The following is a 16582-nucleotide window of genomic DNA, read 5'->3' on the forward strand; positions in this document are numbered from 1 at the left end:
CCACGCAAGGGACGGGGAGGGCCTAAATTCAGGATGTGACAAGAAAGGGAAAGTACAAATGCCATGATATGCATTCGTAGGGATGCAAAAAATACATTGAAAAAGGCATGGATGATCTTTGTCTTCCTGAAGTTGAAGAGGTAAAACACATAACAAGTGAAATGTTCCTTAAAACCAAAGGGTGGAACATGACACGTGAAATGAGCAGGAGAGCTAAGGGCACCATGGAACAAACAGCTCTTATGTCTCAGAGATGAGAAAGATCGTGATACCTGGGGTCTTAGAGTGGATCCAGGGTCGTTTACAGACACTGTGAAATGGTTACACACAAGAGGAATGACTCATGCAAAGGCCCAGAACAGAGTAAGCTGGTCAGACCTAAAAGAAATGGAGGAACAGTGTGGACGGACAGCCCAAGATAAGGTAAAAAATAGTGTAGGACCAGATCGTGGAGGGTCCTTAGAGTCTGAAAGGAGGAGCTTTGGAGATGAGATTGGGTCCAATGCAGAGTGGTGCTCCAAGGGAAGTTCCTAGTGAATCATAATTAGGGTCTTGAAGAAAGAGACTTTTTAGAAAGACTCATCTGGTGGCAGTGTTTAAGATACAATGGAAAAGCAGCAGAAGGAGGCTGGAAGGAGAGAAGGCCCATCAGGAGGTCCTGCAGTAACTCGGGCAGGAAAAAGGGCCTGAATACAGGACAAGTGAAAAGAAGGGAGATTTCACAAAAGAAGGATCTTCAGAAATGAGGTGTTGGATCTTTAATCTCTGTTCCAAGAAAGAAAGAAAAAAAGTCATGTGTGTTAATTCTTTTATTAGGGGGCCCTTCCCCACCTCCCCTTGAGACAATGCCATTTTATAGCCACAACTCTTGTATGTGCCAGGCACAAGTAATTACTGGTCTGGGATGTATTTGTTTCTTTAAGTGACTGTGGCTAAAAATTGGAGGATAAAAAGAAGAGATCAACCTTTGAAGTTCTAGGTGGAAAAATAAAGCAAAACCAGGTGTCAGGGAAACCATGGATTTGGACATGAGAAAGGACCAAGTGGTGATTTTCTGTGTGTAGTTCTCGGGAAAGTCTAAGTATTCCTTATAGAAACACTTTCCCTGAGGAGAGGTTGTTCAGAGCATCTAATTAGACTGGGTATGTCAATGTGTTTTAAAACAAATAAAGCATTCATACATGTGTTAGACACTACAAAGAAATACGTGTCATTTTCCTATCACTTTCTTAAATTTTTTTTTTAAGATTTTATTTGACAGAGAGAGAGAGAAATCACAAGTAGGCAGAGAGGCAGGCAGAGAGAGAGAGAGGAGGCAGCAGGCTCCCCGCGGAGCAGAGAGTCGGATGTGGGGCTCGATCCCAGGACCCTGGGATCATGACCTGACCTGAAGGCAGAGACTTTAACCCACTGAGCCACCCAGGTGCCCCTCCTATCACTTTCTTAGGCATATTTGATCTTTGCTTTAAAGATGATGCTACCAACCCATGATGACTCAGGAAAACACTGCAGTTACTAGTTAAGAGAAGTTGGAGATGAGGTACAGTCCATTAAAGGGACAGATAAATTCACACTCTGTGAAAATACCTGCCATGCAGCACCTGGGTGGCTCAGGGGGTTAAGCCAGTGCCTTCAGCTCAGGTGAAGAGAGGATCTCAGGGTCTTGGGTCTGAGCCCCATATTGGGTTCTTTGCTCAGGAGGGAGCCTGCTCCCCCTCTCTCTCTGCCTGCCTCTGCCTACTTGTGATCTCTGTCAAATAAATAAGTAAAATCTTTAAAAAAGAAAATACTAGCCTCCAAGGGCTTAAATCTAAGCCACTGACCTAATAACTAGCTGCTATTTCATCTACAATCATCAACCCCATTAAGAGTCATATCAAAAATACCATACTATTCTTTCTAAGTACTTTGTGTACTAGAATTGACTACTCAAAATCGGAAGCTTTCATATACATTTTGCAGTGCTCAGGAAACAGTTATGCTTCTTGCATAAGGAACAAAATTAACAAATACTCTATGTCAACACTGAATGTCTTTCTTATTTTTACCTCCCTCACCTTTTAATGAAAACTTCTTATGTTCGCTGAATGTTAAAAAGGACGAGAGACCCTTCCGTATCGGTTGTTTGGGTTCATCTAAGACCTAATTGCTTCAACCACTATAATTTTGCCACCAGTTTACAATTAGCATGCATTTCTCATGCATGAGTTGACCCAATTACATAACAAATTGTGCCTTGGGGGATTTGTCTTGCCTGCTTGTCTTCTGTCCACCATACAACTCAATTTCACACCGTCAGCAGCCTGAACATGGCCACAGTCAGTCTCTGTCAAAATGATTTATTTAAATTACAAACAGAGACCAGATCCCCAGATAATCATCCCTACCCTCATGCTTACCCTTCCACTCAGCCCAACTTTGAATCAAATCTTTTAATTGCCCATAGACACTGCTATTCAATTATTAGGTCACGTTTACCTCCAATAATCTAATATTTTTGAAGCGAACTCACAAAATCTCAGGGAACTAAATCATCAGTATCCACGTGAGCTTATTAATGGGCACATAATTTATTTTGCATTCTAAGAAGTCAATGAAAAATTATGTAGCTGTATCAAAAAAAACTAAAAATAATTACATTTCAGTATCAGATTACAGAGATATTCTTTTCTCTATGTTTTTTTTTTCCCAAAGGCTTCAATCTTCCCTTTGCTTGTGAAGCAAGTGAGCGTCTTATGAATGTATACGCTAAATAGAAAATGGTAGTAAAAAAGGGTATTTGGGAAATAGGAAAGATAACCAAAATTATAGGTACTGAGAGGGTAAGAGAAAGAATATAGAGCAGGTGAAAATCCCAGTGTCTGTGTTGTCTGTGAGCTAGTGAGCTAAGGAAAGGGGGTTCTAAAGATTCCCACTGAAGTCACACACACAGCCCTGCTGCCTGCGCGCGCGCGCGCGCGCACACACACACACACACACACACACATTTCCTCTCTGAGTCAAGGACAGACACAAATCTTGACAAATCACATAATGGTATACTTACTATTTCAGTCAATCTGTAAAATACAGGATTTTATCATCTGGGTTTTTTTTTCCCCCTTCCCCTCCACATATTTCTCCATTACCTAAAATAAATTAGAAAATAAACATCCAGATTTTATCTACAGCACAGAGCTTGTAAAAGTCTCTTGGGGTTGGACTTTACCATCTTATTTCACAATTTATCTATAGACTGTCCCAGCTAATTAAAAGTGCAGCTTAAATCAGTGTGTAAACAGGCAGAATGAAACACATCAATAATCTTCTCAAGGCTGGACTGAGTTCACCCTTCGATGTTGGCAGTGATGCTGCCGGGCTCTCCTGCTGCAGGTACCCTGAACACACTGCTTAGAAAATTGAAGGCAGTAACCATTTGAATTAGAAACAGACTTTACAGACACCCACACAAGCTATAGCTATGAGGACAACAGGAAAGGGGGCTCTTAAAAATGTCCAAAGGCACATTTTCCTTCAATTCAGGTCTGTACCTTGTCCTTTAAGAACATTTCCCTAAAATATCAATAAGCAAAGATGGGAAGCTATGCTAGGTCATTTCTGCCATTTCTGGATTTCTGCCCTTGGATTTGGCAAGGTGTAGGTGGACACAACTAGACATGTTCTGGAATTGTACAGAAAAAAAATTTTTTTTAGGAAACCAGTTCTGTTTCTTTCCAACCATTCAGTAAATTCTGAAACCCTGCCTCTTCTCTTATTCTTTCTGCAGCTATACTGAGTCATATAACAGAAGAATTTTAAACTGTAGCATTTAATAAATCTCCCCAGATTCAATATGCTGTCATTACAGACCCCAAAAGAAAGAAGTCAAGGCTAAACCCATGCTCGCCCCTTTCATTACACACAATTTCAAATTTATGGTTGTGTACTATCCCACATCTCAGTAACAGATGCAGACTGAGTGGGTATTTCCAAATGATTTCAAATCCTGCACAAATGAATATGAGAGTGGCAGATAACATTCCATAACACTCGCCCAGACCCAAGCAATCAAAAATGCCCATTCATCCACAACACTTTACCCAAAACACCTCGGAGGTGTCATTAAATTCACAGTGTTATGTCTCTCTACTTTCTTTAGTCCAAAAGGGATTAAAGGCAACTTAGAACAATCCATACGACAGTCAAGGGTAACATAAGCAAAACAAGTAAGCAAAAGTCAAAACAAATAGGAAAATGAAGCAAATGGCTGTTCATCCCAGCCCTTCCGGTGGGAAACTTCTGGCGGAGACCAGTCTGAACATTTTCTCAGCTCCCGTCCTCTCAAAACAGACACAGTCCAGGCCACTGTCAAAAATATCTGTCTGGATTTGGCCCATATGTTTCAGTATTTGAGTTTATCTGAAAGTAATGTGGAAAATTGGACTAAATCAAAGTACCACCTTTCAGATTAATCCAAGTTTCTCATAGAAAAAAAAAAAAAAAGGTCCTTGAGTAATATGGAAAACCTTGTGAAGTCACGGAAAAATTTCATGAAGTTGCAGCCTTATAAATGAATAGTAAATTCACTAGACCTCAGAATATTTAACAGTTTCCTTTCTTCAAGAGTAAATCCCTAATGATAACATTATGAAATATATATTCTTTACTGCTATCCAAACATGAATATACCTCATCATGGCTAAAAGAACCACTTGGAAAGCTGCTATCGGGGCTAACATAAGACAATTACCAAAAAAAAAAGAAAAAAAAATTAAGATGTTATCTAAATTATATGCTTTCAAGAATCAATGTTGTCTAAATTTTAGGCTTAATCCAAAAGGTATTTTGCATACACTACTATGTACATGATACATACCAATTTATACATACCTGTGTCATAAGGGTTTTTGCAAAATTAGGAATGGATCTGCAAACACCTTCTGGTATTGAATAAAATGTATATTCCTGCTAATGATAAAGGTTGGTGAAATGATCAGTTCTTCTTATTAAAAACAAATATTGACTTAATTTGAATATAAATGAAAGAGCTTACCTTTGAATTGACTGCAATCCTTATGTTAGCTGTCCCGTGGATGTTTCAAGTAGAAATGTTTAGTTCTTTTCAAAATAAATTTCTGTGATAGTTTACGATTTATCATATAACTTTTTTGTGTGGAATTAGTTTTGTTTTGTTTTTTTTAAGTTTTCCAAAAACAATCCAAAGAAAGAAATGTTACTCTATGTAATCATAGTGGAATATAGATCTCTATCTCTCATTTTAAAAAGCAGAAATATTTTTTTTAATTTAAAAAAAGAATGAATAGGAAGAAAGATGGGGGGAGTAACGTATGACCAGTAGGTTGTTGGGACAGGGAAGGAAAATGAGGGGACAAAAACGTGAAGCCTTAAAATTCAACCTGTTCTCTTCAAAGGAAAAAACAAGTCCTTTCAAATGTAAAATGTCCATTTAAAGAGCAAACAATGCATAAATTTTAGGGAATATGGCAAAACAAAGTGTTTACTCTGCCTCCCCCGACTCTCTGCGAAAGCTGTTTGAACATCATATCATTCTGGTTTTGAACTTTTCACAAATAAAATTCTTTCTCAAATGAAACACTACAATTCTATCTCCAAATTGTCATTATATACAGTGATGATGGCCAAATACCAATGAGTATAAATGGTCTGCTAATTAAACATTTCCTAGAAATCAAGGCTGCATCATTTATAACATCAGGATACACAAAAGTTCAGTGACCATACGAGAGACACACAAGATAGACTTCTCATGAAAAATGACATGAATCTTGCATATTTGCACATATTTTTATATCATGTATACAATTGTTCATTTTCATTCATCTGTCCTCTTGGCTACCTAACACTGAAACTGATATTTTTCTGAAAAAAATTACATTTTGATAAACTTCATATAAAACTTTGGAAGAAACATAATTACAGGCATGAATTACAAAAGTGAAGACGAGCTCTTTACCCACCTTTAGGTAGTACAGAATTAACACTATTCAGTCCCTAATAGATTTTGAACTTTTGCTACTCTCGATTTTCTTTTTCAAGAAAAATATATTACTTAACATGACGCAGCTTTCAAGACCAAAGCAGTTTCATATGTGAATGTTTATTCCCCAAATTAAACAAATTGCATCATTTCAACAAATATCTAGTTTAAAGTAGGAAACCTGACATACACAACATTAATAAATATAAGATTTCTTAAGATATTTAGCCTTATATGTATATTTTTATATAATTATCCCCAGCAAAAAAAAAAAAAAAAGAACTGTCAGGTTTTTAAATTTAACTATAAAAGTCCCGTTTTGGAAAAATTCCAAAGCCAAGGGACCATTAAAAATGGAATAAGATGCTAAATTACAATACCTCTTTTAATAGCAATGACTGACTGTCTAAATACACATTTAATTTATTTAATTAAATTGATTTTCTTAGGAAATTGATTTAGAAAATCACTGTAATTAAATACATTAAGTATATAGTCAGAAATGTAGTCATTGCTATGAAAGTGCTAGGCTCTCAATAACTGTGACAAAATCAAAGGGAAGCAATCTAACAGTTGCATACTTGAGGACCTCTGAGCCCTGCTTGCACACCGAAGCACCAAGAACACTTCCAAATCCCAGTATCATTCTCCCACCCAGACACACAAGTCAGGGCGATCACATCACCAAACAAGCCATCACCTACGTTACTGATTTGCTCCTGAGTCCTCTTCAGCCTCTGTAGTTCAGGAGTGTCCGTAACGATGCTGAAGCCCCTCCCTTTGCTTTCTTCAAAATCTCTTTTGTACTTGACCTACCAGAAGAGAGAACAAAAGAACGAAAAAGAAAAGTAAACCAAGAAGTCACAAATCCCACTCAGGAGAGGCCAGGGCCAAGGAAGCTACACTTGGGCAAGGCCTCCAGAGCCAACCCCATCAGCAGCTGGCAGAGGGAGAGGCCGCCAAGCACAGCCTGATGGCTTGGTTTGTATCCCAACAAGGTCACTGACTGTGTGACCTTAGACAAGTCACTTAACTACTCTGTGCATCAGTGGTCCCGTCCATCAAACGGCGATAACAGCAACAATATTTTTTTTTTAATTTATTTGACAGAGAGATCACAAGTAGGCAGAGAACAGCAACAATATTTAAATAAGGCTATTTAATAAGTCATAAGGATGGGATCAAATGTCCTAAGTTATGGACCTAACTGTGAACAAGCAAGCAAGGCCTCCATAATCATTACTGTTACCTCCCTCAATAGTTGTACTACTGCTCAAGACAAAAGTGTGGGAAAAGACAGCTGACTCTGCTCCCGTGCCCATCTCGTCAGTGACTAAGCACCATTGCCCTATGGAGGCAGAAGACCTACAGAATCATCAACAGCCAGCCCTGTCCTTACAAAGTGTTCATTCTATTTCATAAGGCAAAACACATGGATATGGTTATACAATGCTATATGGCCAAGTGTCAAGTATGTAAATGCATATGGAAATATTTATAAAATAAGCCACACCTAGAGATTAAAAGATTTCCAGCACATGCTCCTGGCACACTGTGTGCTGAGGTACCTAAGATTTTTTTTTTCCGGTATTTAAGTACACTTCTTTTCTAATTACGACCCAGTGAAGCTGAATTTTATAGTTTCCTCGAGGGACTGGAATCGCTGATGCTTAATCTTACTAGAGCCCCATCTCCTGTTATTAGCATAATGACAGCAACTGTCACACCAGTTAAATATGCTGCTTGTTAAAGACTGACACGCTACATCCCTTGGACTGTTCTTATTTCTTTAAAATCTAAATATTAAGTGATATGGAAACACATTTTTGATAACCCATATCATCCTCATTTTACATTCATAATTATTAGGCTCAAATTAGCACTTCAATTAATAGCTAACATTTAGGATGACTAATAAAAATATGATTCTGTAAGTGCAACTTTCTATATAAATTTGAAAGGTTGACTTAGTTGAGCATGGAATGACTGGGTTTGTTGAGTCATGTCTGTGGTTAGACACTCAATTCCCCCAGGTATTTTTGTCCTTGGGGCCTCTGAAAAATTCCCTTTTACCAGAAAAGCTTGAAAGAAAACAAAAAAATCCCAGATGGCTACAAATAGAAAGGTCTAGATTCCCTCGTCACTAGTAGCTTAAGAATATCTCACTTTTTCTCCATATTTTCGTCTAAATATATAAAAGTAATAAAGCCCTTACTCTTACTATTCCCATAAATAAAAGGTCAAATAACCTGCATAGTTTTTCTTTTACAGAAAGTGCTGAATGAGATTAGCCTCCTACCCCCCACTCCCACAGCATGAGTGAAAATACTCACACCCACACATTCTTGAGGTTTTATGCCCAACTAAGCAAGGAAGCCATTTAGCTTCACTTGATGTAAGCACAAGGCACAGAGTCATAAAATAAGAAAAGTGGCAAAGATGACAAGGTTATAACAGCTACAGGCATGAGGAAGTGAGGAGAAAAATCCAAAAGCCAGGTTCGAACAGCCCGAGCCCCAGTTTCAGGGAAGGCAAAATCATACATTCTTTTGGGATCAGTTTAAGGGTATTTTTTTTTTTTTCCTAATGGAAATTCCCAAGGCAAAAACTGAAAAGAAAACCTGTCAAGTTCCAGAGGCATAGGTTTTGAGCTGGCCACAATTTAACAGTCCATTCCACATCCGCAAGGCACATAAGAATCACCGGACTTGGGCTTATCTCATTAAGGGACTAGTATTGTATAGTTATACAATCATCTCCGTAATCAGCCTGCAGAGTTTTAGAAGATGTGTAATCATTTTTAATGGTACGATCCACAAGCAAGCCTCACAGATGCTCGGGACCAGCTCAAGTGCCGCCTGCCAAGTACACCTTTACCCCGTGCACGGAGCTCCAAGCCATAGTCACCCCCTCTCTTGTCCCCTGTCCACTTACACCCTCTCTTTCTATTTAGGTCAAATTTTAAATATTATATCTGATGATTTGCCAGTCATGATTCCGAGAGACAAGTGGATACAGAAAGAGATCAGAGGGCAGAGGGAAAATCTTCTCTTCAATTTCGCCCTCAGGATTTTTGCCCTCAATTTTTGCCCTCACGACACAACCCCACCCTCCCAATGAGAATACTGCACCTTTGAGCCCAGAGATTGACCCACACTGGACCCATAATCCAGCGTATGTGCATGAGCCCCAGGTCTGGGACATTGGTAGGAACCCTTGAGAAAGGGGTGCTCTTTCTCCAGCTCCGGCTAGTTCGGGCTAGCAAACCGGAGCTGCTGGTCACCACCCAGGCACCACCACCACTAGCCAACACCTCGGCAAGCCAAGCAACAGACCTCAAGGAAGTCCTATTCAGCCACCAGGTTTTTCAGTTAAGTGAGCTCATCTATCTCTCCCTTTATAATCCAAAGAATTCTGATTAATTCAACCTACTCTCACCGTGCCCAAAATGTTTGCACACATACAAGCTTCCCAGTAAGTATGAACGTGTAAATTTCTCCAGTGATTCTTCCTGCTGTGATACAGGATTTAATAGTTTACAAAAACAGTGGATTCTATCTCGGGAAAAGCACTGCTTTAGTGGGTAAGAGCCCTGAAATCTCATCCCATTCCCTATTACTTGCCAGCCACCTCACCTTCTCTGAGCCAGTCTCCTCCTCTCTAATTAGAGATTCTAGTAACTTCTTAACTAACTGATCTGTGGAGATTGGGTGAGAGAAAACACCGGAAAGAACTTCAGAAAGAATAAGGGGCTGTGTCAGTTCCCAGCATTGCCATCCTTATATTGGTTTTGCTTGATGTGAAAGGATCATCTAATATTTATCATGAAACATTAAAGAGAATAGTTCTACAATAATAAGAAAGATTACAGCTCACAAAGCAAAATATATTAAGAATCAGCTCTTAGTTCACATTTACCAATTCTACTCAAGCTATTCCAGAACAGAAACTGATTTTTGTTGTTGTTGTTATTGGATTTGTGCCAGCGATCAGACCCCTACATGGCACCTCGGATATGTCATCTGGTGATCACACAGGTGGAGATGAATTCTGAGCCCCATCTGTGCAGGTGCTGGGCGACAATCTGTCTTTGCCAAGAGTCATACCACATGCTGTGCAAATCTGTAAGAACTGGATGAAGAGTATTCTCGTAAGTCAACTGGGGGTTCCCTGTCACTGACAGAATGTTCTCTCTTGCTCCCTACCCTGAGCCCATGGGAAGCATAATCCCTTTATTCATCAAAGCACAGCGTCACCGGTGATGTTCCTCTGTGAGCTGGGCTGGCCTCCCCCCGCAGTCTGGAGCCCCGTAGCTTTACACCGGCCTGGTAGAGCCATTCTCATGCTAACTGTACTTACAATGGGGTCTCAGCCCTCCACTCTAGAACACACAGAACTCAGGGATGAGAGCAAAGTCTTCATGATCGTTCTAATCCCAAAACCTAGCCTAGCCTAGACTCCCAGCCCATGGGAGCTGATTATCAAATGATTAAGAAAAAGAAGGGAGGGTAAAGAGAAAGAGAAAGGAGAGAGGTGACGGCGGAGAGGCCCAGTTCCAGAGGTAAGAGAAGAACCACATATGCAGGGCCTCAAACATGGCTCTATCCGGCAGGAGCCAACCGTGGGGGCAGCGGGGTGCGGACAAGGGAAGACCAGGACATTAAACTGAGGAACACAAATCTAGATCATATTTAGAAAAAAAAAAATTGCTAGCCATAGTGCTTGTCCATTTGGGCTTCCGTAACAAAAAATGCCACAGACTGGGTGGCTTATAAACAATAGGAATTTATTTCTCCTGGTTCTGGAAGGAGGAAGTCCAAGATCAAGGGGTAGGCAGAGTCCGTGTCTGGTGAGAGCCTGCCTCCCGGTTCATAGATGGCCATCTTCTCACTGGGTCCTCACATGATGGTAGGAGCAGGGGAGCTCTCCAAGTTCTCTTCTACAAGAGACCCCATGATCGAATCGCCTCCCAAGGCCTCACCTCCGAATGTCATCATACTGAGGATTTGGGGAGACACAAACAAGCAGTGCTATTCCATATTAACTTTGTCAACATGAACTCTGTATTCGTTGAACCTCATCTATGCTGCCCTTTGAAACTCCAGCTCTTCCCCCAGCAAAAATGCCTTTTCTTCCCTTATACATTAGCACTAGATAGAAAATGATCACCTCTGGTCTCTTGCCTACTCTCCTGCTAAAAAGTATTTCACTATAATTTCATGAACAACAATGGCAGTGTATCTTAGGAATGTCATTCTTTGGAATCCCCTCAAATGTTCACCCATTCAATCCTTTGTTCATTCAAGAGAGATTTACTGAGCACCTACTATAAGCCAAGTACTGCTCCAGGTGTGGGAACAGCACAGCGAAGACAACAGTCATGATCTCTGCCCTCTTGGAGCTTCCATTACAGTGGGAGAGATAGAAAAGACACAAGACCTAAGGAAGCTGAACAAACGGTGTGTTCATGGTAAGTGCTAAGAGAACAACAAAGTGAGAAGATGAGGTGAGAAGGGCCAGGAATGCTGTCCATTGAGATAGCGCTGTCCAAGAGGGCCCCAGTAAGATGGTGGCATCTCAACAGGACCTGAGGGGTGAGGACTGTAAGCGCGCAGGGACACGCTGGGCGTCTGGTTTGACAGGCACTAACCTGCTCAAGGTGAGCAGGAGAGAAGCTGGAAACTGGTTAGGGAGCAGGCAATTTTGCTCCTCCTCCCTCAACTGTTCCCTATTGGAGAGTCCACCCAGGACCACAGAAGACAGAAAGATTTCCTGGCCCAGTCCCAGATCCTGGCTTCCCCAGAAGACCAATCCTGGAGGCCGTGTCTCCTGTTAGTACAGGACAGGAAGGATGCAGGAGGAGAGAGGACAGAACTAAGACACGCCAGGAGCTCAGAAAAAGGATGGGCCACAGCTGAAAAGCAATGCCGTCTTAGCATCCTTTAGGCTCATCTCCAAAACTAAACGAAGCCACTTCGAAAATGCGCTCTTTAAGTCATAGGTAAGAAATCCACACAATAGGCAATTTGATTTGACATATTTTTCTTCAGAAGGAACTTAGATATGTATTTCAAATGCTGAACGCGACATAATATTACATGCTATGTACACGCGCTTGTGCACATACACACACACACACAAACACACAATCTTCCTGTACTACGGATTAGAACCCTATGCTAAGAATCAAAAGACCTGAATTTAAACCTTAATTCTGTCCTGTGATCTTTATTTGTTCAATTTCTCGAATACTCCTGATCCTCAGCTATAAAACAGAAAAAGAAACGGAGAAAAAAAAAAAAAAAAAAAGAGCAACGTGCTACGTAATGTTTGGGTGGTTAAAGTTAACACTATGAGAACATCAGGCAAGGACATGCCTGCAGAAGGTCACTAGCAAATTAGCTTTGTCCTTCCCACTAAATTTCAAAAATGACCTTTGTTGCTTAATATGATCATTGCTGCCAGCCTGGACTTGCTCGGTGGTGTTTTGTCTGGACTCATCAGCTAACGGTACTCACAAGTTCATGCGGAGGAAGAGCCCGGACACCGGCAAGGTTCTGGCCGAGCTTAAGAAAAAGGCTCACAGCGACCGAAAAGGAAGACTCCTCAAAAGCAAAAGGTAAACAGCTGCAAACTGAATGATGTGCTCGTTCTGAGATATAAATTCGCTCTTCCAGATGCTGCAAGTACCACAATTACTGATATTCTAACAGTATAAGTAAATTTTTATAAAAACGAAAACCACAACACAGAAAAGCCAGGGATCCACGTCAGGTGAAAGAAACCGGGTGCAACCAGAGACTGATAAATTGTCAGACGACGAACTGAAAGGAAAAGAATTCAGAGGCGGAAGTGAAACCAACATGTCCCGCAGCCCACCAGCTCCGTGCCCAAGTATTCTCAGGCCCTGGAAACCCCTGCCCATGAGCTTCTAGGGACAGAAACCAGCATGTTCATGATAACATTGTATTATCAAGAAAACTGGGGGGCACCTGGGTGGCTCAGTGGGTTAAAGCCTCTGCCTTTGGCTCAGGTCATGATCCCAGGGTCCTGGGATCAAGCCCCACATCCTGCTCTCTGGTAGGCAGGGAGCCTGCTTCCCTTCCTCTCTCTGCCTCTCTCTGCCTACTTGTGATCTCTCTCTCTCTGTCAAATAAATAAATAAAATCTTTAAAAAAAAAAAAAAAAAAAACTCGGGGCCCCTGGTGCTGCAGTCAGTTAAGCATCCAACTCTTGATTTTAGCTCAGGTCATGATCTCAGGGTTGTGAGATCAAGCCCCGTGTCCAGCTCTACACTGGGTGTGAAGTCTGCTTAAGACTCTCTCTCTTTCCCTCTGCCCACCCCTCACTCACCTAGCCCCAGCTTAAGCACACTCTCTCTCTTTCTTAAAAGAAGAAGAAGAAGAAGAAGAAGAAGAAGAAGAAGAAGAAGAAGAAGAAAAAGAAGAAAGAAAGAAAGAGAAAAAGAAAATTGGAAACAACCCAAGTACCCATCCACAGGAGAATGAATGGATTATATTATATTCGTATAATATATTATAATCCAGGAGAAAAAATAAATGAACTACAGCTGCATGGATCCAATACATACAAATCCCATAAACATTCTGTTGAAGGGGAAAGATGCAAAGAATACATACATACATGGTAAATAAAGGAGGGAAAGAAACTTGATAAGGACATTATCCAAGGCTGTTGTGAGATCTGCTCATGGGAAGATGTGAGGGGAGATTCACTGGTGCTGATGTCCATGTTGTTGGAAGGTAGATTCACATGCAATGCAATGCTGCTGTAAAACTCACATGGCTATTCCATGTGAGTTTTATAGCAGGGTTGCCTGTTCTTGTGTATTGTGTATTGATTAAATATCTTACAATAAAGCATTTTCAAAGAAAGCAGGGACAGAGTTTTAAAAGTCCAGATGGGGAAGCTGAGGTATGCAGACTTGGGTTTTCCATAAATGGTGAGGGACTTGGCTGGCAGGTGTCCATATGTGGAAAGTTAAGTTACTCATTCATTTCTTCATCTTAATGAAGCTCTTTCACACAGTGGCCAACACAGGGTTGAAGCAAAAAGGTTGGAAAAACAGAAATGGAGAGAGGGAGAGAGGGTGTTGCAAAAGGGATTGCAAACATGGATTAACAAGGAATAGTAGCAGTACAAGGGGGTCCTGGGTCTATCACAATAGACCAGATGGCTAAGAAGAATCCAGGGGCCAAAGCGTAAGCAAAAAGAGAGCATTCTTTAGCTCTAAAGCAGCTTACCTTGTCAGAATATGTTTAACAGAGGCCTAAAATCTACAGGAATATTTATTACTGATTCATGTTATCCTGCTCTTTATTTCATACATTTAACAGTGTCCATCTGATACAATGAAATCAATGACCAATGTTATTATCTTTTATGACATGATGGATACTTGACATTTCTTCAAGGGGGAATTGTGAGAGTTGCATCATTTTTAAACTACATGCAAAATTCCTACTTTGATATGCAAAATTTAGCACTCAATTACGTACCATCATGTACAGTTCTATAGATTTTAAAGTACTAGAGAATGTGGACCACATGCTTCTTTCTATCTCATTGCATTTTGCTTCATGTTAAGCATATATTAAAAGCTTAATAACTATTTCATGATTGATTACTATCTGGTTTTGTATTTTTAACATCTAAAATGCAGAAAATTGGCTAATCTCACAATGCTAGATGGGAATTAAACAATTACAAAGGAAAATCTGATTAAGGGCATTTTTAAGATGAAGTTAATTTTAACAAATGTTAAGTCAAATGAGCGCAAAAGAGAATTCGTTTTTCTTTAAATTAATCTTATAATTTGTAAATTTATGGTTAATTAAATAAAATTAAAATTTTAATTACCTTTTTAAACATGATTAAAAAGCATTAAATCTTTTTAAATTCACATATTTCTAAGCCTTCAATTAGCCTTCCATTGCATTCACAGATGTACTTACTGATATTTACAGATTTGTCAGTATTTTATGTATATTCGCAATACAGCTGCAACAGATTTGGAGTTCCTTTACTTCGAAAACATTGAAATCTAGGGGTGCCTGGGTGGCTCAATTGGTTAAGCATCTGCCTTTGGCTCAGGTCATGATCCCAGGATCCTGGGATCAAACCCCACATGGAGCCCCTGCTCATCAGGGGAGGCCTGCTTCTTCCTCTCCTTCCACTTGGTTGTGTGCCCTCTCTATCAAACAAATAAATAAAATCTTTAAACAAAATTGAAATCTACATTTTATTCTAAACATGTACTCTAAATACATAAAGTAGATCTTAACTGCACAACTTAGCTGACTTCTCAATAAGCTAAGATAATTAAAATTCACCCCTAAGATAATTAAAATTCACAACCCTAACAGGATTTTGATAAACTCTTCGTGGGCCCTGACTCCACCTTTTAATAGCTGTGTGACCTTAGGCTAGTTACTTAATCTCTCTGAGCCTCAGTTTTCTCGACTACAAAATAAGCATAATGGTAACAGTATCAGTAGCACCTTTGAGAGAATCAATGAGATGATGGTAAGAACACTTGACATCTCTGTGCTCTCAATGTCCCAGGCACTGCACTGAGCCCTTTCTGAATCACGTGAGCAAAGCCAGGGTGGGGAGGCCAACCATGCTGTGTAAGGAGCACTCAGCATTCCACTTCCACAGGCATGTCTTGACTTACTAACAGTAGCCAAATAGCTAGAGAACCCATCTCAGCACAGGGGCCCCTGAATTGGAGAGCTCCTTCAGTCTTTTAGGGGATTGAAAGAGAATATAAATAAATAAATGAAAAAACAACTAAGAAGGGCTTTGCCTGTATCAGCTTCAGATAAATCCTCGCAGGTACACATTTTAATGCCCATTTTCATCGATGAAGAAAGGGAGTGTGAAGGAAGTGACAGAGAGAATAGGAGACCAAATCTCTCTCTGGCACCTCCCCAGACATTCTTCAATTCCTCTGGCAAAACAAAACAAAACAAAACAACAAAACAAAAACAAAAAACAAAACAAAAAAAAACACCAAATAAAAACCGTCACAAATACACATAAGATAGAGACAGTGTCCTATAAATAAGCAGAGAGGAAAGTGGAACTAATTGAATATTTCTTAGTAGAAGATACCAGAAGGTTTGCGTGACTTAAAATTTTTGCTAATTCATTATCTGCAATGGAACTTACAGCTCCATAAAAGGGACAAAAACTATTACACTTTTTATCCAATATGTGGTTTGGTTTTTGTTTTTTGGTTTTGGGGTTTTTTTTTTTTCAAAAGAAACAATTGTTTATGTTTTCTATTGGTAAGGATCAGGTCAGGGAGAAAGAATGCCATTCCCAAAACTGTATTATTAATGGTAGTATGGATTCAAACCAGAAAATCATATCTACATTAATGAAGAAAATTGGAGCCTAAATTATATTATACACATAATGCATATTTTTACCAGGAATTTTACTGGAGAAAAGTGTAACTAATCCACCAAATTCTGTCTATGAGTTATAAATTACTCCGGGGAAAAAACTAAGTATTTGGTGATGATTAACTTTTTCAGGAAACTAAAGTATCATCCA

The 16582-nt window shown here is 39.9% G+C and overlaps 1 protein-coding gene and 1 long non-coding RNA gene across 5 annotated transcripts in view; both read right to left on the reverse strand.

Annotated features, from left to right (window-relative positions):
* The window catches only part of LOC309870067, a 68126-nt gene extending 61430 nt beyond the window's left edge, over positions 1-6696 (reverse strand). The window contains exons 1-2 of the long non-coding RNA XR_014314465.1: positions 4870-6696; positions 3047-3128 (exon numbers count right to left, since the gene is read on the reverse strand). This is a non-coding gene — a long non-coding RNA (uncharacterized lncRNA). The remainder of the gene's footprint in view (positions 1-3046; positions 3129-4869) is intronic.
* The window catches only part of NEBL (nebulette), a 368185-nt gene that overhangs the window by 176977 nt on the left and 174626 nt on the right, over positions 1-16582 (reverse strand). For all 4 annotated transcript variants that reach the window (XM_082742122.1, XM_082742121.1, XM_082742123.1 and 1 more), the window contains exon 4: positions 6703-6810. In XM_082742122.1, the coding sequence (XP_082598248.1) occupies positions 6703-6810 (108 nt within the window). The remainder of the gene's footprint in view (positions 1-6702; positions 6811-16582) is intronic.

The sequence above is a fragment of the Mustela nivalis genome (genome assembly GCF_964662115.1).
Source record: "Mustela nivalis genome assembly, chromosome: 7".
NCBI classification, from domain to species: Eukaryota; Metazoa; Chordata; class Mammalia; order Carnivora; family Mustelidae; genus Mustela; species Mustela nivalis.